This window comes from Pan troglodytes, chromosome 12, assembly GCF_028858775.2.
Source record: "Pan troglodytes isolate AG18354 chromosome 12, NHGRI_mPanTro3-v2.0_pri, whole genome shotgun sequence".
In the NCBI taxonomy this organism is placed as follows: domain Eukaryota; kingdom Metazoa; phylum Chordata; class Mammalia; order Primates; family Hominidae; genus Pan; species Pan troglodytes.
This window is the reverse complement of record NC_072410.2, coordinates 113376787-113404629: the sequence shown is the minus strand read 5'-3', so window position 1 is coordinate 113404629 and position 27843 is coordinate 113376787. Positions and strand designations below refer to the sequence as shown.

The 27843-nt window shown below is 45.2% G+C and overlaps 2 protein-coding genes and 1 long non-coding RNA gene across 12 annotated transcripts in view; 2 read left to right on the top strand and 1 right to left on the bottom strand.

Moving 5' to 3' along the window:
* The first annotated feature begins 8 nt into the window (after positions 1–8).
* Positions 9–15344, top strand: IAH1 (isoamyl acetate hydrolyzing esterase 1 (putative)). 4 transcript variants are annotated; one of them, XM_001155422.8, is made up of 6 exons: positions 942–1529; positions 2856–2908; positions 5073–5221; positions 8133–8294; positions 11283–11401; positions 15016–15344. In XM_001155422.8, exons 1-6 carry the CDS (start codon positions 1449–1451, stop codon positions 15196–15198), a joined length of 747 nt encoding a protein of 248 aa, XP_001155422.5. In that variant the 5' UTR covers positions 942–1448; the 3' UTR covers positions 15199–15344. The 4 variants fall into 4 exon arrangements, with proteins under 4 accessions (XP_063646197.1, XP_001155422.5, XP_063646196.1 ...); XM_016946826.4 differs by lacking the exon at positions 942–1529 and adding an exon at positions 1696–2099; XM_063790127.1 differs by lacking the exon at positions 2856–2908 and having other exon boundaries at positions 9–1529; positions 5105–5221.
* An 18-nt stretch (positions 15345–15362) lies between these two features.
* ADAM17 (ADAM metallopeptidase domain 17) overlaps positions 15363–27843 on the bottom strand; it is a 67408-nt gene continuing 54927 nt past the window's right edge. For 6 of the 7 annotated variants that reach the window (XM_515293.9, XM_063790125.1, XM_016946805.4 and 3 more), the window contains 6 exons: positions 23910–24044; positions 21433–21563; positions 20543–20621; positions 19690–19778; positions 17966–18016; positions 15363–17384 (listed from right to left, as the gene is read on the bottom strand). In XM_515293.9, the coding sequence (XP_515293.4) occupies positions 17043–17384; positions 17966–18016; positions 19690–19778; positions 20543–20621; positions 21433–21563; positions 23910–24044 (827 nt within the window). In that variant the 3' untranslated portion in view covers positions 15363–17042. Of the gene's footprint in view, positions 17385–17965; positions 18865–19689; positions 19779–20542; positions 20622–21432; positions 21564–23909; positions 24045–27843 lie in introns of all 7 variants that reach the window. The other variant, XR_010149632.1, reaches the window with a different exon arrangement.
* Positions 21498–24369, top strand: LOC134807949 (uncharacterized). The gene is made up of 2 exons (XR_010149635.1): positions 21498–21656; positions 23668–24369. It is a non-coding gene; the product is annotated as an uncharacterized LOC134807949 (long non-coding RNA).

Genomic DNA, 27843 nt, shown 5'->3' with positions numbered 1-27843 from the left:
TAATGTCAAATGGCCTTTATTTCAACAGCCTGAATACTGCTAAATCGCTAATTAATTTGTCCATTATTCTAGAACGAACTACTAAATCAACTGCCCATTATTTTAGAATTTATGGATTCTTCTTCCAGGCATGTATGTGCAGCTCCCATTGAAACCATCAAGATCTGCCGATAGCAACCGCTGCTGGTTACCCTCTCCCCTGGGGTAACCAATTTGAGTTAATAATAAGGATTCTAAGTTGCACTTGAATCTTTTCTGTCTTCATCTCCACTGCTGCTGTTCGAGTCCAAGTCTACTCTCCCCTCTGAATTCCTGCAACCACCTCCATCTCCTCCCTTACAGCTGATTCCTGGAACAGACCTGGCCTCAAGCCTCTGCTGCTTGAAGGCCTTAATGAAGTCCTTGTGATAAAGATGAAGTCCAGCATCTTTGCTTGCTCTAGCAGGGGCTCTCAATCTGGGCTACCCGTGGGAATCACGTGGGGTGCATCACAAGTGCACCTGTGCCCAAGTCCTGCCACCAGGAGGTGAGTTAGTCGGGCTGGAATGAGGGCCCTAGGTTGGATCTTAGTTGTAAAGCTCCCCCAGGTGATCCAAGCGAGCTTGGGACGAGCAACCTAAAGAAGGCCATGCTCTAAGCCCATCGCCCCGCCCCAGGGAGCGGGGTCGGCCTCTGCGCCGGCTCCCCTGGCCCGTCTGTTACTCATCTACAGCTCCGTGATTTCAAGGCATCCTTCCCACCCGTTTTTAGCTCGGCTGCCGAACTTCATTGCACAGTTGAGGTAAGAACGTTGCATTACAACCACGTTTTAACAGGTGAATCCCTTGGAAGTTAGTCAGTGCTCCGTGTCCGCGGGGTTCTGCATCTGCGCATCCACCCAATGGCGGGAAAAAGAAAAGCGGCCGGCTGCGCGCGCACTGAACGTGCAGCTGCTTCCCCTTGTCATTCGCAGAACCACGAGGTACTGCCAGGGTTTCCGCAGTGCCTGCGTCCTCTTGGGTGTTACAGGCCCTCCAGAGTGACGCTCGGCGCAGGAGGCCGCGCGGGCATCCCACGACCTCTTCCAGGGGGGCCTGGAGCAGCCCTCCGCCCCACCGAGGGCCAGCTGTGCTTCCCGCCGCGCGTCCTGAGGTCACACTCCTGCCCTTTGCCGAACGCACCTGCGCCCGCGGAGCGCGGGGTGGGCTTAGAAGGGCCCCCAACCGCTTTTCTTCCGGGAACCACGCAGCGGGACGCGGGCTCCGGACTCCCTGGGGGCAGCCTTGCTGTGGGTGAACAAGCGCGGAGGCCGAGCTTCTTGCAAACGGACTCCAAGGGGCAACGACCTTCGCGCGTCACCAAAGTTACTGCGTGGGTGCCCACGAGCCCGGCTCCCGCAACCCACGGGCGGCCACTGCGCAGGCGCCTCTCGTGGCTGGCGGCCCCGCCCCGCCCCGACTGGCTGCTCCATGGCGCTGTGCGAGGCCGCGGGCTGCGGGAGCGCCCTGCTCTGGCCTCGCTTGTTGCTCTTCGGGGACTCCATCACCCAGGTACGGCCGCCCCGACGCTCGGCCTCCCGCCCCGGCCTCCCTGCGGGGTCGCTGCCGAGCAGGCCGAGGCTCCTCGCCGTCCTCTTCGGCGCCCGAGACGGCTGGGCCGCAGACCTGGCCACGCCCGTGGCGACACCGGAGGAGTGGCGGGTCCCCCAGTGGCTGCGCCTTCCGGGCCCGCGGCGTCCCGGAGGTCACGACGGCGTCCGCGAGAGCCCGGGCTCCAGGCACAGACGCGAGGGGACCCGGCCGCGCTGCCCGCCCCGCGCCGCCTCCCACCCGGGTCGAGATGCGCGGTCTTCCCCTCAGCGCCCTCCTGGGCAGCGGCCTTTCCCTTCCGGGTCCGGGTTAGCGGCTGCGGGCGACCGCGCGCTGTGTCCCAGGAGGCCCCGCGGCCAGCTCCGGGCAGAGGCGCCAGGAGCTCTCTCGCCCCATTCCCTGCGGGCACAGGTGGGGCCGTTAGGGGTTGACCTTGGAAGTAAAACGCCTTCAGGAATTAGGTAGAAAAGGACCATCCGTTCATCCAAGATCATCTCACCTCCCATGAAGGGAACGGCCTTCTAAATGCAGGTTCTTACTTCGGGGAGAGAGTGGCAATTCCATTCCTGTGTGTGTCCTCTTCTCAGACAGGACTTGCTTCACCAGGCTTTTGTGTAGACGCCAGTGACTGGTAACATTATGTTTAGGCATATGGGGCAGTCCGGGCTCGCCGAATTCTATGGGAATGTGTATGAAAAAGTGTTCACCCTCAGCTCGGTAACCAGCAAAGCAGTGAGGCGGCGTGGCCTTCATTTCCTCACTGACCTTTGACTTTATTTCCTGAACTTAGATTTCTGTTTAGCTTTTTTTTCTTTTTTTGAGACGGAGTCTCGCTCTGTCGCCCAGGCTGGAGTGCAGTAGCGCGATCTCGGCTCACTGCAAGCTCCGCCTCCCGGATTCAAGCGTTTCTCCTGCCTCAGCCTCCCGAGTAGCTGGGATTATAGACGTGCGCCACCACACCGGGCTAGTTTTTGTAATTTTAGTAGAGACGGGGTTTCGCCATGTTGACCAGGCTGGTCTCGAACTCGAGACCTCATGTGATCCGCCCGCCTCGGCCTCCCAAAGTGCTGGGAATACAGGCTGTTTAGCTTTTGATAGAGAAAAATCCCCCTCTGCTAAAGTGCTGCCAGGTGTACTTACCTGTAATCCCCAAAATGACCTCCTGGAGTGAAGCAATCAAAGCCAAGAAGGGAGCGCCGCGAAAATAGAAGTTGCCAATCAGAACTGCCCTTGCTGAGATGCCCAGTTACAGTCATTAGTAGTAATAATGGGCTTTTCTTCCTCCAGTTTTCCTTCCAGCAGGGTGGATGGGGAGCATCGCTGGCTGACAGGCTGGTCAGGTGAGAATGGTTTCCGATACTTGAGTTCTTATGGATGGAAAATGTCTTAGGGATCCGTCTTATGGATGAAGGATAGTTCTGAACAGAACATTTCTCCTTTATTAATTTTGCTTGCCTCCCCTAATCAGTATATAGGAGAAGGAACAGAAAACATTTACTCTTCAGTCTGACCAATTAGATATTTTAGGGTTGAGCGCTGATGGCTGGGTAGACTCAGACAAATCAAGGAAATGGCCAAGGCCTCTTCCCTAGTCAGGGGCAGACAGATCCAAGTCCAGCTGCTATGACTGTAGAACTTGCAGTTTCACTGCTACACCACACTGGTAGGAAGCTACTTTGCCTTTTTTTGAAGTGCTGCCATGACTTAAGACTCACCTTGTCACAATTCTACCGCACTTTGTTTTGGTTTTTGTTTTGCGACAGGGTCTCTTGTTAGGCGCGTCCACGTGAAGAGACCACCAGACAGGCTTTGTGTGAGCAACAAGGCTGTTTATTCACTTGGGTGCAAGTGGGCTGAGTCTGAAAAGAGCAAAGGGAGATGGGTAGGGCAGTACTATAGGATTTGGGTAGGTAGTGGAAAATTACAGTTAAAGGTGGTTATCTATTGTTAGCAGGGGAAGGGGGTCACAAGGTGCTCTGTGGGGAGCTCTTGAGACTCATTGTCCAGGGGAGGAATGCCACAAGGTCGATCGATTAGTTAGGGTGGGGCAGGAACAAATCACAATGGTGGAATGTCATCAGTTAAGGCAGGAACTGGCTGTTTCACTCCTTTTGTGGTTCTTCAGTTGCTCCAGGCCACCTGGATGTATACGTGCAGGTAACGGGTTATGACGGCTTAGCTTGGGCTCAGAGGCCTGACAACTCTGTCACACAGGCTTGAGTGCAGCAGTGTGATCAGGGCTCACTGCAGCCTCCACCTCTGGGGCTGAAGGCATCATCACCTCAGCCTCCTGAGTAGCTGGGACCGACAGGCACTCGCTACCACACCCAGCCCAGCACTTCATTAAAGTATTGTGATTTCACTCTGTAAAATGGCTAGTCGCATTTTATAATCATTACACACACAAACAATCTCTTAGAAATAAGGCTGAGTTTTGGTGGTGGTTCTGCAGTTTATAAATGCCACCTGAGAACTTTGAGCAGTGTCAGAAAGTGTCCCCTTGTGCTGCTTTTGAGCCACTGCCTGACGCTGTGGCCTGCAGTTCTCCGCGGGTGCCCCAGCTTCTCTGCTTGGTTATGCATGTATAGGAATGTGAATACAGCAAAATGAACCATATTGATTTACTAATCTTAAGTTGAACCCCAGGCGTCATTTTAAGAAAACTTTATGGACAACTTTAAATATCTACAGAAGCAAAGAGTGAAATGAGCCCATCCATCCCTCCTATGGATTATTCTGAAGCAAATCCCAAATCATATCATTTTACCAAGACTAAGAAAAAGAGTCCCTCTTATGTGACTGGTATTCTCTGAGGGGTTTCAAACCTACTGCCTGATGCGAATCCTTAACTGGGATTCTCCTCACTTTACATGTGAGGAAGGAGCACAGCGTGCCCAGGGTCACGCCTAGTCACACAGGGAGCCAAGAAACAATCCAGGCAACCCGGCTTTTTTTTTTTCCCCCCATTACACCTACAGTACTGTGAATCCAACTGTTTTTAAGAAGGAAACAAAAAGTATTAACCGGTTTAAGTTGAAACACAACAAATGTATTTACTAAAACTATTTAATCAAAACCAGAAATCTCAAATATTCTATAAACTATTTAAATATAAACCAAACTAAACTATTTAAGTTCCAGGATATTAGTGACTTTTTACCTGAGATACTTGCTCAGATGATCTATCTGTTGTGAACTCCATCTTAAAAGCACCCCACTATACCATGCTTGAAGTCAGGTAGTCTGTAGACTTCATCACAGCCCCCTTTATATATAATTACTTCTCTCACGGAGGAGTATGGTATATTTACCTGTATCTTTGAATGGCTTAAGATTAGCATGCTTCAGCTATGTTCTTGCTCCTATCAAAGTGAAACCTGGGGGTGGCTCAGAGACACGTGACGGGTTTAGAATCCCAGAGATCACACCCTCACTAAAGGCCGGTTACTGGGACCATAAACACTTCTTGCCCACAATTCATCTTTTTAAAATTTTTTGTTTCAGAAAATGTGATGTTCTGAATCGTGGATTTTCAGGTTACAATACCAGATGGGCCAAAATTATCCTTCCAAGATTAATCAGGAAAGGAAACAGTTTGGACATCCCAGTAGCAGTTACAATTTTCTTTGGGGCCAATGACAGTGCACTAAAAGGTAAAAGCATTTTTGATGTTCTTCTAGCTCACTTTTAATCATTTTTATGTTACAGCAAACTTGCATTTAATATGCTTTTTTCAACTGTTTACTTTCTCCCAATAGATACAGTTTTGCCAAACTTATGTTGAGTTTATATGTATTCCTGGCTTTAACACTGGTGGATTTTATTCTCGACTCGGTTTCTACATACCTCGGTTGCTGGCAGTCCTAATCTTGCAAACACTTAAATATTTTCTAGAGTCTGTTAGTGCTATGCTAAGTTTGTAATGTGTTCTCTTCAGTTGATGCATTTGGCAGCAGAAAGCTTAAGGATACCTTGTGGCTTGCATCACACTGATGGCAGCTGGTGGCGTGTCTTAGGGAGGGATATCTCAGGGCAGCAGCCACCCTGACCTCAGTTAGGCTTGAATCCCGGGCAATGGTGAACGTGGGTTTGGAAAAGGAGATGGTCTCTCCTTGACTGCTGAAGAATTGCTGCTGTGACTAGAGGAAAGCTAGCCATGTAAGAGGCCTTTCTTCCCCTTCTACTCTTGAAAAAAGCCTTCTGCGTGCTATCAACGAGAAAAATCAGCCTTTGTTTTGGGAAGTTAGGTAGTCACCTTTCAGAGATTTCTTTTGTTACCCTACTTGTGTCACAGAAGTGCTGTGGTCTGCTATTCACGGGCACACCGTGGGAGACCTCTGAGTTGAGGCTGGACATGAAGGAACACCAACTGCAGTAAGAGGAATTCTTGCTCTCTAGGAGAAAGATTACGTAGATGACAGGTATCGGTGCAGACTGCACGCTAACCATTATATTTGGGAAGAAATTAATCTTCACTTTCTATCTTGTACCAAAAACCATAAGAAAACTCAAAACAGAATTTTTTTAAAAGATAAATTTTTATCAAATTTAGCATAAGGAAAAAACACAGTTCCTAAGTATAAGAGCAGTGGAGGAAGCCACAGAGGAAAAACAGGTTTATGAAATAAAATAGGCTACGAAAAAACCGCAGAAGAAAATGATGTATTAAGGAAAATATCTGCAAAATGTGGCAGACAAGAGAGTAATGTCTTTAGTGTAGAAATCAATAAGAAAAATACCAACTCCAATAGAAAATGTAGGCAAAGGACAGGAATAGATAAAAGGCGAAATTTAACAGCAAATACATATTTGAAAATGTGTGAAAACTTATCAAAAAATGACAATTAAAACAAGGTATTTTGATTTTTTGACTCAGAAAAGCAATATGAAGCAGTAATACTTACAGCTGACAGGCATGAAATAAGATTGGAACTCTTACATTCCTGGTGAGAGAATAGCTTGTGATCCTCTGGAAAGCTGTGTGGCAATATGCACCAAGGGACTGCCCACGTGTAGAAATTCAACCTAAGGAAATATTCAGATACGCAGCCAGATGTGTGTGCAGAGATTTCTGTGTATTGCTTTTTTTTTTTTTTTTTTTTTTTTGACAGTTTCACACTCTTGCCTAGGCTGGAATGAAGTGATACGGTCTCGGCTCACTGTAACCTCCACCTCCCAGGTTCAAATGATTCTCCTGCTTCAGTCTCCCGAGTAGCTGGGATTATAGGCGCTCGCCACCACGCCTGGCTAATTTTTGTATTTTTAGTAGAGACAGGGTTTCCCCATGTTGGTCAGGCTGGTCTTGAACTCCTAACCTCAGGTGATCCACCTGCCTCGGCCTCCCAAAGTGCTAGGATTTCAGGCATGAGCAACCGCACCTGGCTGTGTATTGCTATTTATATATAACAGCAGATCACAAGCTGTACAGTACAGAAACATCATGTGGTCACCCTACAACTAAATTTCATTTTTTTGTGAACTGTTTATGGACACAGAAAAGCTCATAATATGTTATGTGAGCCAGGCGTGGTGGCTCATGCCTGTAATCCCAACACTGGAGGCCAGGCCAGGAGTTTGAGACCAGCCTGGGCAACAGAGTGAGACTGTCTCAATAACAACAAAGTTTGCCTAGTGTGGTGTTGCGTGCCTGTAGTCCCAGTACTTAGGAAGCTGAGGTGGGAGGGTTGCTTGGCCCCAGGAGTTCAAGGTTACAGTGAGCTGTGATCACACTACACTCCAGCCTAGGTGATGGAGCGAGAACCTGTCTCTAAAACAATTTGTAGAGAAAAGCAAAATATGAAGTCTTCAGTGTGAATATAATCTTCAGTGCAAACTCATTTTTTTAAAAGTGTATGTATCTTCATGAAAAGACTGGAAAGATATACATCCAAATGCCAACAGTGGTTTTCTGGGTGGTAGGAACATTGGTGACTTTTTTTCTTTACGCTGTACTTACATGTGGTTAGCAAATGGTAACCAATGACCGTTGTAATACTTCAGTGAGAGCCTATCTAGAAAATACTCCTTTGCAGTAATAGTAGTAGTATTCGTGGGTGCCATTTGTTTAGACTGAGTGCTTGCTTTGTGAAGGCACCCTGCTCTCAGTGCTGTAAACTCTTAGCTGTTTTGATTTTCAGTCCTAGGAGGGAGACCTTATTATCTTCATTTTCCCAATGAGGTACAGAAAGTCTAAGTATTTATCCGCGGTTCTGTGGCGAGGAGTGACAAAGCCAGGATTTGAACCTAGGCCGTCTCACCCAACAGGCTGGGCTCTTTAATTTCTTTACAAATTCAACCTAATTGATGTAATAACCATCTGGATACTAGTGACGAAAAGACAAGAGTACTTACGGTGCCCCTAGTTAGAGCCTTTGAAGTCTTGTTTTATGAAGAACTATACATTTTAATTCATAAGGAGAAAACCTTCTCTTTGTGTCCTTGGTGTTAAACAATCCCCCCCCCCCGTGACATCATGAATAACAGGCATTTGCAGAAGTGTGTTCACCTGAATTGTCACGTATAATAAATATGCATCTGGTGAGCACTCATGTTTCTCTTGAGCAGATGAGAATCCCAAGCAGCACATTCCCCTGGAGGAGTACGCTGCGAACCTGAAGAGCATGGTGCAGTACCTGAAGTCCGTGGACATCCCTGAGAATCGAGTCATTCTCATCACGCCGACCCCACTTTGTGAAACAGCCTGGGAAGAACAGTGCATCATACAAGGTAAACAAACCACAGCCAATCTCAGCAAATCTGGATAGGAATGCTGAGGGAGGAACTCTGATAGGACAGTGGTTTCCTGCCTGGGGCTTCTGTTTCTTAGGGGCTCAGTATGTCCATTTCAGTCTGTTTTCAATCCAAAATTATTAAAGTATAGCTTCCATTATGTTATACCTGAGACCTTTTTTGACCTAGAAAAGGGATTCTGGCTTTGGATAGTCAGGAGGGAACCGCGGGCCTGGCATCTGCTGACCTTTACAGTTGCCAGACTCCAGGGTGCACATGAAGGCCACTGAGATCTGTGTAGAGCTGTGGTGCTCGGCCTGGGGGGGCTGATGCTGATGTGCCTTGACTTGGAAGTCCACACCTGGGGCTTTTCCTGGTCCACAGAAGCTGGGGGTAGGAATGATCGGATAGGAGTCGCCAGCACTCCCTATACTTGGGTTTTACATCCCTCAAGTGCTGTGTTTTAGATCCACCTTTGACCGAAAAACCTCTCCACATAAGTGGACCTTCACGGTTCAAACCTGTGTTGTTCAAGGGTCAGCTGTATGTTAATGTTGAAAATGTGCATTATGGAAGTTCTTTTTTTTTTTTTTTTTTTTTTTTTTTTTTGGAGACAGAGTCTGGCTCTGTCAGCCGGGCTGGAGTGCAGTGGCATGATCTCGGCTCACTGCAGCCTTTGCCTCCTGGGCTCAAGCAATTCTGCCTCGGCCTCCTGAGTAGCTGGGATTATGGGTGTGCACCACCACGCCCGGCTAATTTTTGCATTTTTAGTAGAGACGGGTTTCACCATGTTGGCCAGGCTGGTCTCGAACTCCTGACCTCAGATAATCTGCCCGACTCAGCCTCCCAAAGTGCTGGGATTACAGGCATGAGCCACCGTTCCTGGACTGGAAGTTTTCTAAGCTGCCCAGAACTCAACATTCTAGGACAAATGACTGGCTTTGCAACACAGAACAGCTATTTCTCAAAGTGTGGTCTGACTCTGAGTTAACTGGGATTTTTAGGTAGATTTCTGGACCCATTTTCAGCACTCCAGATGTTTCTTACACACACCACAGCACACATACCACAACTTCATGGAAGGCTGTTATTGTCCCTACTTTACCAGTGGAGAAATGGAGTCTTAGAGAGGCTAAGTAACCGGCCCAAGGTCACACAGCCAGCAACAGAACCAGGAATCAAATCCAGCAAGTGTGACTTCACAGCTCAAGTCCTTACTGTTATATGAGTTTACTGTTGAGTGGGGTTGTAGCTATGTCCCTTGCTCTCAAAGGGCCTGTCATCCTTAGAGAAGGATCCAATGCGTTCTCAAGTCACAAACAGCATATGCCAAGGGGTGCCACACACCGGAGGCACAGACAAACGGGGAGAAACCCCAGCCTGCGGGACATGGTGACAGTAGGTTCTGGGCATCACATCAGGGCAGAGGGGCCCTATTGCTGTGCATGAGACACCAGAGTGTTCTGCAGGGGAGGGGAGGTGTTTAAGGCCCACAAAGCTCCCTTGGAGACAACTTCAGAGCCCCAGCTTGCTTCTGGGCCTGCAGCCCTAACTGCTTTGGGGGGCAGTGTCATCTTGGCTTTAACAAAAGGGGAAAAATGTTACATAGCATGGTCCACAGAAGCTGTTTAGACTTCTTTTTGTCTACTGTTTCCCAGGAAAATAATATATATGAAATTCTGAATGTTTAATTTCATTTCCCCTTTCTAGCCTTGAATGTAGCCCAATGCAGACTTTTTAAAAGGTCAGTGATGGGCAAAGCAGGTAGAGGAGGGGTCACATCTCAATAACTGGTCCCCTAGAAATTCAGCAGGTTATTTTTTGAGACGGTCTTGCTGTGTCACCCAGGCTGTAGGGCAGTGGATTGCTCATAGCTCACTGCAGCCTCCACCTCTGGGCTCAGGTGATCTTCTTGCCTCAGCCTCCCAAGTAGCTGGAACCACAGGCATGTGCAACCATGCTCAGCTAATTTTTTAAATTTTTTTGTAGGGATGGGGTAGCTAGTTATAATCTAGGTGAATTTTATAAACAATTGATCCCAAGTATGAATCAAAGCTGGTGAATAGTTTCTTCTCTGTGATGGAGAGCCTGGGCCAGCATAGGTCCTCCTGTGGCCTGCATCCAGTTGCCCACATCCTCATGCTTTCTCTTTAATACCATTCTGTAGTCCGCCTCTCGCCAGCCCTCACTGTCCTGTTTGCAGCCTCCTGAGCCTTCTCCCCTAGCCCCAGCCCCACCTTCCAAACCAACCTAGCACAATCCCCAGATACTGCACTCCAGCCTTCCCTGGTGCAGCTCCCTGGGAGGATGAGGCAGCCTGCACTTGTGTTAGATACACTCAATCGTTCTGTGCTAGCTGCTTTGCTGGTGTTTAGTCTCTTAATCCTGCCAATATTCCTGCAACTAGGTAGGCACTGTCATCATAAGAATGCAGAAAGCTTCAGGGCGGTTAAGCTGTTCAGGCACACAGCTATTTAGTGAAAATTGTAGGCATCAAAACGAAGGTCTCTTTGTCTAAAGCCGACAAATGATTTTGCTGTGTTGCGGTGCAGCTGTTACATGTAAGAAGCCAGCGGTGTCAGCGCAGCGTTCAGCTTCCATGGCCTGGCATTTCTTACCAGTGCAGCCCTTACCAGCCCCCAGCCCAGCTCCTGCAGCCGGCACTCTCCAAGCAGCCCAGCCCTCCTGGGCCTTTCCTGCCTCTCTGCCTCTGTTCAAGGTGTCCTCTAGAACATCCTCCCTGGCGCCTCAGAAGACTCCGGTTACCACTGAAGGCTCCTTCTTCCCACTGCACCTTGTCCTCTGCTGGGTAGAGCAGCACACCAGTAACCTGCAAGGCTCATCAGCATATACCCTAAACCCCGGGGCTGGCCCAAGTGGGGTCAATATTTAATGGCATTTCGAAACTGTCTAGATGAGTGGAGCAGAACTTACACAAGGGCCAGCACTTGGGTTTACCGACTGCCATCTCTATTTCTTCAATAGGTTGCAAACTAAATCGCCTGAACTCTGTTGTTGGTGAATATGCCAATGCGTGTTTACAAGTGGCCCAAGACTGTGGGACTGACGTACTTGACCTGTGGACCCTGATGCAGGACAGCCAGGTACGGTGGCTTGCTCGGTCCTCTCGGGGTAAATAGGATCACACAGAAGTAAACCAGGTGTGTGTGCAGCAGCTTTCCCTAGAAAGGCCCTGCTTAGCTAAGACAGTCATCCCTCTAGCCAATGAAAACAAACAGGCTTGGGGGAGGGGAGGAATGGAGGTTCCAGGATGGCTCACAAGCCCAGCAGCTTAATTCAGCCAGGCTCCTTGGCTAGGAGTTAGTGCGCAGTGACATCAATGAGCAACACATGGCTCATATTTATGAACGTCCAGGCCAAGTTCTTCTTTCATACAGAGAACGGCAGAAAGCTAAAACTTGTTAATAGGTAAAACAATGAATTTAAATACAGTATTGGCTAATAAAACTGTTTGAGATATGTAGTTCTAATTAAGTTACTTTGTTTTAAAGCCTGAAAGCACAAATATAAAAGGTAAAAAGCAGGTCCCATAGAATGGTGCACTGACTCAGGAGACAGCTGGTTTCTTACGCAGTCACACATACACTTAGGGAGGACCTGGCAGTCCACTCCTGGGTTTTCTGCCCTAGAGAAATGAAAACTATGTTCACACAGAACCTGGGTGTAACTGTTGACAGCAGCATTATTCCTACCTGCTGGAAACACGCCAGTGTCCTTCTGTGATGAATAGGGAAACTGGTGTGTCCGTGGAATGGGATACTACTCGGCAATAAAGAGGAGGAACTGACAAGCGCAGCAACGTGGGTGACTCTCGAGGTGCTTCACTGAGGGAAGGAAGCTGGTCTCTGAAGGTTACTTACTACATGAGTCCATCTGTTTTGGTGTCTCAAAAAGGCAAGACTTGGGCTGGGTGTGGTGGCTCACACCTGTAATCCCATCACTTTGGGAGGCCAAGGCAGGTGGATCACCTGAGTTCAGGAGTTCAAGACCAGCCTGGCCAACATGGCGAAACCCTATCTCTACTAAAAATACAAAAATTAGCTGGGCATGGTGGAGCGCGCCTGTAATCCCAGTTACCCAGGAGGCTGAGGTGCGAGAATCGCTTGAACCCGGGAGGCAGAGGTCACACCACTGCACTCTGGTCTGGAGGATACAGGGAGACTGTCTCACCCTCCCCAGCCCACCCCCCAAAAAAAGGCAAGACTGCAGTAACAGAACAGGTCCGTGGTGGCCAGAGGTTAGGGCAAGGAAAGGTATGGCTAAATTCAGGTTCCACACAGATACTGGTGAAGAGGGGCAGACAGGCACTGGTCTTTTTTAATTTTTCTGTGACCTTGTGCTACTCTTCTGTAAAGAGCTTGTTCAGTAGGGCACATTAAAGGCTATTTCATTGCTATGCTGGGATCCAGAGAGAAAGCTTGGACGGGACTGATGATATTTGAAGTACTCAAGGGAAGGAAGGATCCAGTGTGCGGGAAGCTCTTTGGACAAATGGGAAGACTCACAGCCTCACCGGTTTCCTCTATTCCTAGCTGTTAGGTTTAGGCTACTTGGACAAAGCAACATAGAAAACAGCCAAGAAACTAACCCAAGTGCCAACTTTTTCCTCTCCCCTAAATATTAATCCATACCAATCGTTCCAATGACCTACACATTTATTATCCATCTGTAATAGGGAAAATGGTCACCAGTGGGAAAGTCATACTACCACGTGGATGCCGAGTCACCAGTCACCTTTGGAGGCCCTGAGAGCCTAAGCAGATCTGGACCCTAGGCCTCTAGTCTTCCTCTGAAACCCTGAGTGTACTGGAACCTTCAGAATTCCCAGATCAGGAGGGGCCTTGGCAGCTTGAGTGCCAAAAGGGTCAACATCTAGAGTTCTGTTGTCTAGGAAAGGAAACTGCAAACTATTGGGCTAGTTTTGCTCACATGTCTTTTTCAATTTAATACAAAACTGAGAGGGTCGTCCTTAGAGATCATCTCATCTCAAACTGCCTAGATGAGAAAACCAAGGCCGAGGAAGAAGTGCTACTATTATATGATAGCATCTAAATGTCTGGTCTATTAAAAGTCACATAAGGCCGGGCGCGGTGGCTCATGCCTATCATCCCAACACTTCGGGAGGCTGAGGCAGGTGGATCACCTGAGGTCAGGAGTTCGAGACCAGCCTGGCCAACATGGTGAAACCCCATCTCTACTTAAAAATACAAAAATTAGCCAGGCGTGGTGGCAGTCACCTGTAATCCCAGCTACTTGGGAGGCTGAGGCAGGAGAATCACCTGAACCCGGGAGGCAGAGGTTGAATTAGGCCGAGACTGTGCCATTGTTCTCTAGCCTGGGCAACAAGAGTGAGACTCCAGCTCAAAAAAAAAAAAAAAAAAAAAGTCACATAAGCTAGTTGGCCACCCAGATTCTAACAGAGCTCTTGGCTAGTGAGATTCTTCCCCAAGAAAGAAATGGCTGTATGGGTAAAATTCTTATAGTTCAGGGCCTGGTATGGCTGCTCATGCCTGTGATCCCAATACTTTGTGAGGCCGAGGTGGGAGTATTGCTTGAGCCTAGGAGTTCAAAACCAGCCTGGGCAACATAATGAGAGACCCATCTCTACAAAAAGCACAAAAATTAGCCAGGTAGCCAGGTATGGTGGCACGTGCCTGTAGTCCCAGCTGCTCAGGGGGCTGAGGTTAGAAAGATCGCTTGAGCCCAGGAGGTTGAGGCTGCAGTGAGCCATGATCATGTTACTGCACTCCAGCCTGGGCAGCAAAGCAAGACCCTGTCTCCAAAAATATGTGTATCTATCTTTTTAAATATATACTCTTGAGTTCAGGGCAGTGGGAGGGAGACTGGACTCCTGTGTCCCAGCAATTACTGTTCTAGGTTAGATGGTAGAAGTTCTTTCTACCTAAAAACCTGCCTAGAGTCAAAAACAATATTGACTCATGGGGCCCCTGAACACTCCTAATACCAAATTTTTCATTTTTGCTGATTATGTTAATAGGCCATATTTACCTGTTAAGGTTCTTTCAAATAACCTGAGAATCATGTCATATGATTCAGAAGACCTGGAATGAGGTCCCAGCTCACTTAATGGTGACTGACTTTCATGAAACTCAATTCTATAATATGGAGACAGCACTACAGCACTAGTCAGGGTTCTCTGTGTGTTCAAACACCTACGTAAATAGCACATCAGTGCTACTGTAGTCCAAGACACATTGTAGGTCAGATGCCTACAATGAAAGGGGCTGGTGATATTTCTGTCGCAGGGCCACAAATGAGAGAATGGTACACACTGGCATTTAGAAAAGTTATACCCTCCCTCCCCGGCCTTTTTGTGTGTGTGTGTGTGTGTGTGTGTGTGTGTGTGTGTGTGTGTGTGTGCGCGCGCGCGCGCGCGCGCGCTGTGGGGGGAGACAATCTATCACCCAGGCTGGAACTCAGTGGTGCAATGATACCTCACTGTAGCCTCCAACTCCTGGGCTTAAGTGATCCTTCCATCTTCACCTCCCAAGTAGGTGGGAATACAGGTGTTTGCCACCACACCCAGCTAATTTTTGTATTTTTAAAATTTTTTGTAGAGACAGGGTCTCAAACTCCTGTCTTCCAGTAATCCTCGGCCCCAAAGTGTTGGAATGACAGGGGTGAGCTACCACACGTGGCCAGTTACCCACCTTTAACCGATTTCTCTCCCTTCTAGGACTTCTCATCTTATTTATCAGATGGACTACATTTGTCTCCAAAGGGGAATGAATTTTTGTTCTCGCATCTCTGGCCTTTGATAGAGAAAAAGGTCTCTTCTCTACCTTTGCTGCTTCCTTACTGGCGGGATGTAGCAGAAGCAAAACCTGAATTAAGTCTGCTGGGAGATGGAGACCATTAGCCAATCACAGGAGACCCAAATCTGCTTGTTATCTACAGAACTCAAAGTTGTCAATATGTAGAGGTACGCTTTTTTCCTCAGGCTTAAACCTTTGCCACTGATATTAATAATATATTAATAATAAAAGTATTAGATTTTTCAGGGAAGTTTTATACTTAGGTCCATTGTGTTTCGACAGTATTTATTAATGCAGATATCAGTGCTACAGCTATAAAATATACCCTGAGCAGCTTGTTAATTCTATAAATGACAAAGACTATTTTTTTAAAAAGTCACAATTTTATAAAAATGGTTTTTCTTACATTCTTTTGAGAACTGTTTCACTCATACATACACCCACACACCCCACTCAACCTTGTATCAAATTCCAAAAGTGTAACTAAAGTATAAGAATATCATGACTAGTTAAAAGATAGCAAATACCATAAGGTACAAGTTCAAGTATTAGTATAACAAGTATCTGAGTAACAAATGTCCTTGGAAATGGGGGGGTAGGAGGAGATATGATTAGTCACAGGTTTGGTTAACTGCCCTCAAAGTTTACAAGTTAAAATGTTTTGGCTGGTGAGCACATTTCAGTTCTTAGGGGAAAAAAAGCTTTTAATGGCAATTTATAGAAATCAGAATCCAGGCTAATGATTTTTATCCTTCACACAGTAAATGCAGCCCATCCAGAATCCTGGAGCAATAAAGTAAGAAGTAATTCAAATATCTGCTTGTGGGTCAATAAAAAGGGTTTCTGAAGTATCAATTCTTGTGGGGACAGCCCCCAACCCTAAGGGCAGGTAGTATTCTATCTCCTGGCTGGCTCATCACATTCAAAACAACCTGTTTTTTTTGTTGTTGTTGTTAAGAAATATCTCACCCTCTTATTCAATAGTGTTTGAAAACAGGCAATCTTTGTATTTTAAATATTCTAGGTTTGTAGATAGTGAATTTTTTTTTTTTTTTTTTTTTTTTTTTTTGGAGGCAGAGTCTCACTCTGTCACCCAGGCTGGAGTGTAGTGGCGCAGCCTCAGCCTCTCCAAGTGCTGGGATTACAGGCATGAGCCACCACTCCCAGCCAATAGTGAATTTTCTAAGAGCATGTATCCCTATCAGTAACAGGGATACATGAAGATACTTATAAAATACAGAAAAACTGCCCGGCAAATCAGGGCCCTAGCGTTGGTAGATTCCATAAATTCAACTGGCTACCATGTATAGCCCTCACTGTAAGGTAGGTGGTTAGGTTTCTAGAGAGCATTCGTCTTAGAATTATGAAGAGCCATATTAACCCAAATGATTTCTAAATTTAGATATATATTTTCCCTGCTACATAAAAACTCTGGGTAATAACTAGAAATAGACCCACAATTTAGAGACAATGTATAACTAGATTTATCTCCTTTGTTTTTAGTTGAAGGCAAAAAAAAAAAAACTATTCCAGTTGTCATCACAAATAAATGCCAAATGCCTCATATTCAGCGGTTCATTACAGTGTATAAAAAAAAAGACTGATCATTTCCCTAGTCAGTGCTGTTATCAATATAAAAGATTAATTTACAAAAACGTAAATATTCATAACCCAATCCAGCTGTATTTTCTGCTTTTGCACCACAGGTCAAAAGATATTTAAAAAACTAAAACCTGAAAGCCTCAAAATAAGCTAGATTCACCTTCACCTTACCTTTTCAAAAGGAGAAGGGCCAAACCACACAAGAACTGTTTACCTGCAGGAAGTTCAAACACATGACCAGCATCTGCTAAGTCACTTCCCAGTCTTCACAAAATATAAGCTGTGACTGTAGGTCAAATCTATAAAAATATTTTGCACACTTAAGTCAGAAGAGCTGAGAACTAAACTAGCACTCTGTTTCTTTGCTGTCAACACGATTCTGACGCTGCAGTTTAAAGGAGGCAGCCTTTTCACTTCTGGTGACCGGATGGTCCGTGAGATCCTCAAATGACTTGGCGGCTGTGCTGCTATTTGGGAAGGGGTCCTTCTCAAACCCATCCTCGTCCATATGTGAGTCTGTGCTGGGGTCTTCCTGGATGGTGTCCATTCTCTGGTGGTCCAGTTTCGGAGCTGCTGGCGCCGAAGGGATCACAGGGGCAGGCTGCAGGCGGCCTGGAGTCTGGGGCGCAGGAAAGGGTTTGATAATGCGAACCGATGCAGAATCCATGCTGCTCAGCATTTCGACGTTCTGCAAAGAGATGGGTTCAATTGATAGGAATAAAAGATGAATCGGAGGTCCTCACAGCTCCACCCTTACCCATCAAACAGCCCCTTATTCTGTTGGCACTGTGATGCTAAGAAAAAAGTGCTAGGTGAGGCTCACTCAACCTAAGAAGTGACTAAAAAATATTAGGTTGGTGCAAAAGTAATTAATGCCATTACTTTTAATGGCAAAAACAGTAATTACTAGCTTTCAAGCATCCTGAAAACTTACCATTTGAAGACCCAAAAGAGGATTCAAACCTCTCAAGGTAAGAAAGATCCCAAGAGAGAAATTGAACTCAAAATATTAACTCAGTGTTGAATGGCTAAATCACTCCTTATGGCTTGGGAAGGGGACAGCACAGCTCTTTAAATCTCCATCCATGCAACTAATCGAAGTTCACCATCACTGCTGTCAGAAGGGTAAACATTCCAACCTAGACCCTTCCTGCTGCAACATGACCTTCCATCAGCCAGTGAAAGCTCTTGCTGGGTCAGGTGAAGGTCTTTGCCTAACAGGGCCTCAGACCAGGCGAAGATTATGTTTCTTTCTTATGGTATACTTACACTGGGGTGAAACAGAGACAGAGATTCATACTGTTTATCCAATTTCTTATCCTAGAAAGAAACAGCAAGAAGGTCATTCCCTACAAATACAATTCAGTTAGTGAGTACTATTTCATCACAGGCTATTCCTAACACTAACTGAAGAACTTAGAACCTGAGTTGTAGAAAGTGATAGCAGGCTCAACAGATGACAATCCATTTCTCACCCAAGCTTTAGTTATGCCACCAGTCTAGAAGTGTTTGCTTTGCACTCAAAGGAAATACATTTTGGCGTTAAGTACAGAAAGAGGCAAGGTTTAAGTGCTATGTTTTCTGAGAAATTTATCCCTCTGTGGGCAGGGGAATAATAAAGGCATCTTCCTGTGCATGAAATGACAAATGTCCCAGATGCTGGGTACACCAGGACCGCACTGACTGGAAGGGCAACTGGTAGGAAGACCAGGTGGCTGGGCCTGCAGCTGGAGGAACTGGGCCTCAATCCCTACATCCTACTTCTGCAGAAGGCTAACCACATGGCCATCTGCTGCCCCGTCCCTGCCTGTGGCTGAAGCATAATAGGTGACAGAGGGCAAGGACCAAGAATCCAGGACTAGGCTTCCTATCTGGGTGCCATCAATGCATTCTATGACCAGAAACAAGCCATGGCCCTCCCTCCTATCAGAGGCTTTGCTCTGAAATCAAGGGTCGTGCCTTGTCCACATGTGTAACTTCCCTGTAAACAAAATAGGTTCCATCCTCCAATAGAAGCAATCGTGATGGATGGCACTGTCATCCAGAGACATCTGTCAAAGCTTCAAGCACGTCACCTTCAGCTTTCTTCAGCAGAAGTGCTCCCTAGAGATCTTCCTATACCCATCATGCTCACCACCCTGAGGAAGAGCTGCTCTGTGAGATGGCCCCTAGGCAGGAGAAGCCAGCAGGAAAGGAAAGGAAGGAGGCAGTAGGAAAAACTCCTTTGTCATCAGAGTTGTGCTGGAATTTTTAAATGCTCATAGGAAGGCCACTATGAAAGAGTTTGGGAAAACAAGTCTGGAAGCCTGGGTGTGACTTTCTCATCTCTACAGCAGACAAATCCCCATTCCCCACAGATGCAAGTGAATGGATTCGTAAGAACATTTATGAAAAAGGGCCTCAAATTTATAAAGGACCAGGAGTTCCTTAGTCAAAGCCCAATTCAACTTGTAGCTGTTACTGATTCTGAATGAGAACAGAAAAGACTGCTTACTCTTATTTTTTGGGGAAGATGTAAATACTCTATATAGACAGCTGGGCCCCAGTCCCTACATCCTATTTGTGCAGAAGGCTGAAGACATAGCCATCTGCTGCCAATAATCTACATGATATATGGGGAACATCTGAAATGCCGATGTTTGATATTTGCTCTATTGCAACAAAGTCAGCCTGAAAATGCTCTTAAATAAGGGCTTTACTCATCAAAGGACCTGGACAAATCCAGTTAAACAGTCTCCTATGCTTAAAAGTATAAAATTCCTAAGAAATTTATATATTAAAACACCAACACACAAAAATAGTATTTTTTTTAAAAGACCATTAGTTAAGCTTTCTACAAGACATGTTCCCCTAGGAATAACAACAAAAAAAGCTATTGGAAATATCAGGCCAAACTTTGCTAAGAACAAGTTTTACCTTTTCCAGAGATTACATGGTTGGAGTTGATCAAAATTTAAATAAAACATTTAATTACTTAAAAGTTGATGACTTACCACACAATGGACAAGAATGCTGAAAGGAATCCAAAATATCAAGGAGAAAACCAGGACAGACCCAACGATGTTGTCTGCTAAAAACTTTCCTGTGAACAATTCCAAACAGTGAATGTCTTGACCAAGTACTTCACAAATCTAAAGTGAAATGCTCTTAGGATATTACCATTGTGTCAAATGCCAGAGCTGCTGGCTAGACATACTACCGAGAGCAGAATGTCTGTGCTGCCTGTATTACACCACACCGTCTCTCCATACCAAGTGCTTTTAAAGAAATAGCCCTCATATACTGGCTGACAGGAAGAGATTGCAGAATATTCAACATGTTACCTGGAGTAGCTGTGTCAACAGATTAATATGGAATGCTACTACTAGTAAATGCTTAAGAAGACAAAGTTTTTGTTACCTGGATATTATTTTTGTGATTAAATTATGGACTCGTGACAACATGATATACCCTGCTTCTGCAAAATATGAGGCTCACTTTTACATCAAGCAGGATTCAGTATATAGCATTCAGTCAAATAAACACTCTTACATCAATCAGGATTCAGTCTATAGCATTAAACTATGCTTATGCTAATCACATGGATATTTTTGGGTAAAGAAGGAAGCCAGTATTTTGACTTTATTTCCCTTGTCAGAAAATCTGTGCATCCAAGCTCCACGGGGACAGACTATCTATGAGTTCATTTTATTCTAGCCAACAAAGTTGTTTCATAACTAAAGCTGTGAATAGTTCCACCTTCTACTGCAGAATTAGAGCACATCACTCTGAAAGCACACTTTTCTAATGTCATCACAGAAATCGACTCAGCTCTCAGTAAGTAAGTAATCTGGGGAAATCACCTACCAAAAGTATTGATGCTCAGCTGGTCAATGAAATCCCAAAATCGTTCAATTACATCCTGTACTCGTTTCTCACATTTGCCCTATGAAGAAAAAACATACATACAGCATCATTCCCAAACACAATGTATTCAGAAGCAATGTAGCTTTATAAAAATAACTGACATGTAAAGGGCTTCATTAAAATCAAACGTTTTCCCATCTTTGACACAAGGCAATAACTTCCGCGTAATGAGTACCCAAGAAAGTAGGACATCTGTCATTAACACTTTCATAATTACTCCATTTTTACAAGTGATTTAGAATTACCAGGAGACAAAAATCAAGGAAACCAGTTTGCTAAAGATGAGGCATTCCAGTAAGGACTCTACACATACACAGTGGACAGTGAACACCACAGCCAGACTCCCTGTGAAGCCTCGTAAATCTTAAAACCCTCTCCCATCATTCTGCATGAGAAAAATTATGCTTCTCTAGAGAACAAAAGGGTCTGGCTTAAGTAAGTCAAGCAGCCTTCTAGGTCTTTCCTACTCATTCAGCACCTGTTTCAAAATCACACCCTGAATAATTTTGCAATCTTAGTCAGTTCTGTAAGTAATCTAGGAAAACATAATTAGGACCCACTGCCTGAAACCAACCAACTTTACCATAAAGTCCCCACCCCAGTCCTTCTCAGTCTCTGGGCTCAAAGCCTCCCACCATGGAAGGAAACTACAGGCAGGGACCTGAAAGCACTCCGTCTTCTCCTCCTAAGTAATACCCGTAGATAACAATGGGCCAGAAGGATGTAGCCCCACTTGTGTTTTGATTTCTTTTCATCTGCAAAATCAAGTACTTACAAAATAAAAACTTCCTATCTGGCTGTTACAGAAAAAGCTGTACATAAATACTCACATTCATGTCACAAAATCCTACTGTACAGGGCTTTCCTTTCCTCAAAAATAAGTTCTTTTGTTCAGCATCGACGTAGGGCACACAGCGGCCGGAAAGGTCCCTGCAGCACACCTTGCAGGAGTTGTCAGTTTCTGGAACAGAGAACACGCATTGACAGCTGGATTGTTCTGAGACCTGCCTCTCCTCCTGCCTCCTCTTTCCTCCCTGACCATGCTCCCAAAGAGGTAAGAAATCACATTTATTTTTTATTTAAATAGCTAATACTATCCATAGCCCCCACCAAGGAGTAGTTTCTGAGGTCACACTCCTCAGCCTTCAGTGACAGAGGCCCCAAGGTTTAAAAAAAAATGCAGAGAAAAATCCGTTCTAGATTCAAGACCTCTCTTCAAAGTCTAACTGTTCTCTCCCCTTCAAGCCCCTCACAATGCTCTTCTAAATGCTTCCCTTTGTCCCAACTTCACCCTGCTGACTTCAATCCTTGGTTTTTCAGTCTAAAGTGTGCCCCTCAGGGGCCCACACTGGCTCCCTGAAAGCGAGAGCAGCTGGGACACAACTGTCCACCCTTGGGTGGGGAGCTCAGTGACCCCAGGAGCATGAGCCCTGCAGCCAAAGCTCCACAACTCCTCCCAAGAACAGCTCTGACAGGTCACAGGATAAAACACCGGGCATCTGTGAGCCATGTGGGCATACATAGGAATGGCAGAAATGCCAGAAAATTAAACCATACTTAGGAGAAAAAAAAATCAACTAGAACACAAAAACGAGCAAAAAGAAAACCTTTTCAGAAAAGGCCGGGAGCAGTGGCTCTCGCTTGTAATCCCAGCACTTTGGGAGGCCAAGGCGGACAGATCACTTGAGGCCAGGAGTTCGAGAACAGCCTGGCCAACATGGCAAGACCCCATCTCTACTAAAAATAAAAAAAATTAGCCAGGTGTGGTGGTGCTTGCCTGTAGTCCCAGCTACTCAGGAGGCTGAGGCACGAGAATCACTTGAACCCGGGAGGCGGAGGCTGCGGTGACCTGAGATCGCGCCACTGCACTCCAGCCTGGGCGAGAGTGAGACTCCATCTCACAAAAAAAAAGAAAACCTTTTCATCATTCACTAATTTATAAAATATTTCTTGGACTTTTACTGTGTCGGGCTCTGTCCTTCCAGAGCACCCCAAGCCTCTTGCCATTCAACACAACAGATTGTTTTATTTGGCATCTACTATGTGTTACCTTTTTTTTTTTTTTTTTTTTTAAGAGATGAGGTTTCACAATGTTGCCCAGGCTGGTCTCAAACAACTCCTGAGCTCAAGTGATCCACCCACCTTGGCCTCCCAAAGTGCTGGGATTATAGATGTGAGCCACTGCCCTCAACCTATCATCTTTACCTACACATTACTGAACTTGGAAGAGTTCCTCACTCCACTGTATGGATGGTGAGCTTCCAACCCAGTGATTTTATTTAACTACCGGGTTCTTTGTCTTTTATTTATTTTATTTTTTACTTATTTATTTATTTATTTGAAATGGAGTCTCGCTCTGTTGCCCAGGCTAGAGTGTAGCGGCGCAATCTCAGCTCACAGCAACCTCCGCCCCCTGGGTTCAAGCAATTCTCCTGCCTCAGCCTCCCTAGCAGCTGGGATTACAGGTGTACGCTACCACACCCGGCTAATTTTTTTTATTTTTAGTAGAGACAGCGTTTTGCCATGTTGACCAAGCTGCTCTCGAACTCCTGACCTCAAGTGATCTGCCCACCTCGGCCTCCCAGAGTGATGGGATTACAGGTGTGAGTCACCACACCTGGCTCTTTGTCTATTTTGAAAGCAAGAGAACTCCCTCATCAACTCCCATGGTTTAAGTGGGGTGGGAAGCAGAGTCCAGCCAGTCCCTGACCAGTCCATGAGGATGCCCTCAAACCCAGGGGTTCCAAAATAGCACAGAAACCTAAGGAAAACTGACAGGCCAGCAGGAGAGAGGCTCCTGCCCCAGGCTGCTCTAAGAGATCAGAGGGGAGCAGACCCAGCCTTCTTGATAACTGCAAAAATCCTCATCTAGTGGGGTTAGGTCCTGGAATCAGCTCTCTCTGGTGGAGTTGTTGCAGGAGTATCCTAGTTCCATGCCAATGTAATGTAGATAGCTACTGCTGCTTTTGTGGTTTGTATGATATGGAGCAGAGGAAGGCTAGGACACACCTCTACCTACCCACCCACTCACCCTCAACAAAATTCCCTCCTCTCCCACCTCAAAGCCTGCCATATGGCCTGAAACTGCAGCAAGAAGAAACACCAACAGGCTAGGTCTCCCAGGTATGGTGGATCTGCATGCAGAGATGCCTGTCTCCAGACACCACCCTGCCCTTCCCCGTCCCCTCATCCTCGGCTTGCATCTCACCACTGCTGTCATTAGCACGACCTCCAAATGGAGGAAGGGAGCCTGGCAGACAAAGGCCATGTTTTCTCCTGCTGCTGGACTGGGCATAAAACTGCTCACCATTACATGCACAGGACTCCAGCTGCTGTTCCCTCTCGCAGAAAGGGATGCATTTCCCATCCTTACACTTGCCAAGATCCAAGCAAACAGTGTCATCTTCAGCATTTCCCGGAGGCGGGCACTCACTGCTATTACCTGGAAGCAAACACCAGTCATAACAAAGAATGAGTCACAGGTCCACCAGTTCTACAGGTGCATAATACGCTGTTTCTCATACAAGTGAGCATCTTACCTTGCAAAAGCAAAAAGTGACCTACAGAGCTAGGACAAGAGCCTGCATCTCACCAGCAATCAGCATTTAAATGGGAGTGCCTGGCTATGTGCCAGGCTAGGCTGCACGAGTCCCTGGCCTCCCAAGCCCCAGTTAGAATGCATGGTCTCCACTTCTGCATCTCACAGTCATATATAAAAGAATATCCTATGTGCTATTACTTAGAATAAATTGCAAACTTTGTATGAAGGCTTAAAAGAACTCCACGGCCTTCCCTATCTGGCCCTGACTTCATCGCACACAACTCTCCCACAGCCCACTGCTTTGGCTATGACAACCTCCATTCAGTTCCTTCAATATTAACAGATACTATTCCTTCTACCTGGAATGCTGGTGTTTCCACTCTTTTGGGGCAATTAGCTGGCTTTTCTTATGGATTAAGTTTTGTCTCAAAGGTTTTCTGAGATATCCCTGAGGATGCTAAGTTGATGTGGCCTCCCACTTCCATTATGCACTATCACACTCCTTCTCTCCTTCATTGCATATGTTTTGCAATTTATATATATATATTTAATGTTATTTTCTGTTTTCCCTCTACTAGACTGGTAAGCCCCATGACAGCAATGATCAAATCTATTAAGTTATCTCCAATCCCTATCATATTATAGGTATACTACAAATATTTCTTAAATAAATCAATTATTCTTTTTATTTTTCTTTTGAGACAGGGTCTCAGTCTGTCACCCAGGCTGGAAGGCAGGGGTGTGATCATAGCTTACTGCAGCCTCAAACTCCTAGGTTCAGGCAATCCTCCTGCCTCAGCCTCACAAGTACCTAGGATTTCAGGTGTACGCCACCATACCTGGCTAATTTTCTTTCTTTTTTTTTGAGAGACGAGATCTCCCTGTGTTGCCCATGCTGGTGTCAAACTGCTGGGCTCAAGGGATCCTCCCACCTTGGCCTTCCAAGTGCTGGAATGATAGGCATGAGCCACTGTGCCCAGGCCAATAATGCCAAAGAAAACCCACCAAAGAAAGTTAAACTGGGAGAGACAGGATGGAATGAGTGAATCATTCTGGAAAATGAATAGCACAAGTAGCTAAAAGTCAACACAAATAGAGGAGGAGAAAAAAAACACTTTATGAAAGCAATGGACTATATATCCACAGCTCTGGACTGGCCTTTCAGCTGAAGAATGAAGCCAATCAAAAGAATTCTGACTTAGAGGGTTTCAGAGCAGTAACACAAAATGTACAGAAAATCTGGCCAGTTTCAAACAAAAGTGATGGTTTATTAAGTACCCAACAGATAACCAGGCACTTTGCCTCTGTTCTCATAAAACCTTTCATGAGCACTGGGCATTCATCATGTCAACAGTCATCTAACAAACTATTACTGAAAGTATGATGTCCAGTGAGCTCAGGGAAGGTTTATATTGTGGATCATTATTGTATTTTTGGTATATGATACTGCCCTGATACATTAAAAAATGCTCAATAAATATCTGTTGAGCATCTGTTCTTAAAAGACTAAAGTCAGAGTATTAGACAGGTAGGAAAATAATTCTGAAAATGGTATCATCTACCTAGCATGGTCCCCAAAGTTTAGCATGCATGGAAATCACCTGACAGAAGGTTACACAGCAGACTGCTGGCCTCCCTTCCCACATTTTTTGATGCAGTAGATCCAGGGAGGGGACTGACAATTTCCATTTCTAATAAGCTCCCAGGTGATGTTGCTGCTGCTGGTTGTGAAATGCTAATTGCTTTTTTTCTTTCTTCTTTTTTTTTTTTTTTGAGGTTGTTCTCTAGCTTTTCTTGCTAGAAAATACTGATTCCTTATCAGGAACTTATCCTCTGCTATCTACTATTTTGTATAAAATTTAATCAAGGGAACAAAAGGCTGTTCGATAAGAACAACGTTTTCAAATTGTTTTACTTACGTTTATTTAAAAGAAAGCATTTTTCTCAATCTATTATTACAGTGAAGATGAAACATTGAGCATAGCTAGCAAATGCTTCTTTAAAGCTTGATTTAGATATTCAGGTTCCTAACATTTGTTTTTTTGGTTTTTTTTTGAGACGGAGTCTTGTTCTGTTGCCCAGGCTGGAGTGCAGTGGCGTGATCTCGGCTCACTGCAAGCTCCGCCTCCCAGGTTCACGCCATTCTCCTGCCTCAGCCTCCCAAGTAGCTGGGACTACAGGCGCCCGCCACCACGCCCAGCTAATTTTTTGTGTCTTTTAGTAGACACAGGGTTTCACCGTGTTAGCCAGGATGGTCTCGATCTCCTGATCTCGTGATCTGCCCACCTCGGCCTCCCAAAGTGCTAGGATTACAGGTGTGAGCCACTGCGCCGGGCTATCAGGTTCCTAACATTTGGCAAAGTAATGTGATAGTGACAGATCCCAAAAGATAAAAACATGGGCAACATGTCATAATATGCACACGGAAAACCAAAGTCAAGCCAAAATAGGACACAACTTCATTCACTAGGTCCCTGAAGACCTCCAGCTTTCTGTTTGCATCCTTATCACAAAACCTAGGATAGTTACAATAAAAAAGATAATAACAAGTGTTGGTGAGGATATGGAGAAGCTGGGACCCTCATACAATGCTGCTGAGACTGTAAAATGGTGTAGCCATTTTGGAAAACAGTCTGACAGCTCCTCAAAAGATTAAGCATAGTTACCACATGACCCAGAAATTCTATTCCTGAATAATATCCAAAGGAACTGTCCACACAAAAACTCATAGATAAATGTTCACAGCAGCATTATTTGTTATAGCAAAAAAGTGGAAGCAACCCAAATGTCTATCAACCAATGAATGAATAAACAAAATGTGGCATATCCATGCAATGGAATATTACCCAGCAATAAAAGTACATGAAGTACTGATACATGCTACAACATACATGAACCTTGAAAATGCTATGTTCAGTGAAAGAAGCCAGTCATACAATATGTGGTCACGAAACCATATTGTATAATTCCATTTATATGAAATGTTCAAAACAGACAACTCCATAAAGAATAGGGTGGTTAGTGGTTGCTCTGAGTTGTGGGGAATGGGGGGTTTGGAGGATCATAGCTAAAGGATACAGGGTTTCTTTCTGGAGTAATGTAAATGTTCTAAAATTAATTGTGATGACTGCATAAATCTGAATATACTAAAAATCATTAAACTGTACACTTTAAATGGGCAAACTACATGAGTGTGAATTATGTATCAATAAAGCTATTACAAAATCAAACCAACCAACCAAGAGAGACAAATTTTGAAAAATATAAGAATGGGACAGATATATCAGAGGAACAAAAAAACTAGAATAGCAAACTGAATATTGCTTTTTGACAATTTAAGTCAAAAAACATCGCAAGGGTAAAAAAGGAACATTATATACTGGTAAGGAACAGCAGATAAAGATGTAGAGATATGTCCGTTTATATACCTAGTAATAACATAGCTTTGAAATTTTTAAAGCAACAATTGACCGAACAAAAGATACTGGACACCTGGAAAGGTTAGCTCCAGAAAGATTCTAGTCCTGAATGTAAAAGGACAACTTATGAAGCTAATAGAAGCAGCTGTGGAAAATATCCTTTTAACCATCCGCCATGGCTTTTCTGAACCATGTGTTTAAAAAATACACACACACAACAAAATGATGGATTTGATTACGTTAAAGATTTCTGTTCTGAGAATGGCAACAGATAGGAGACG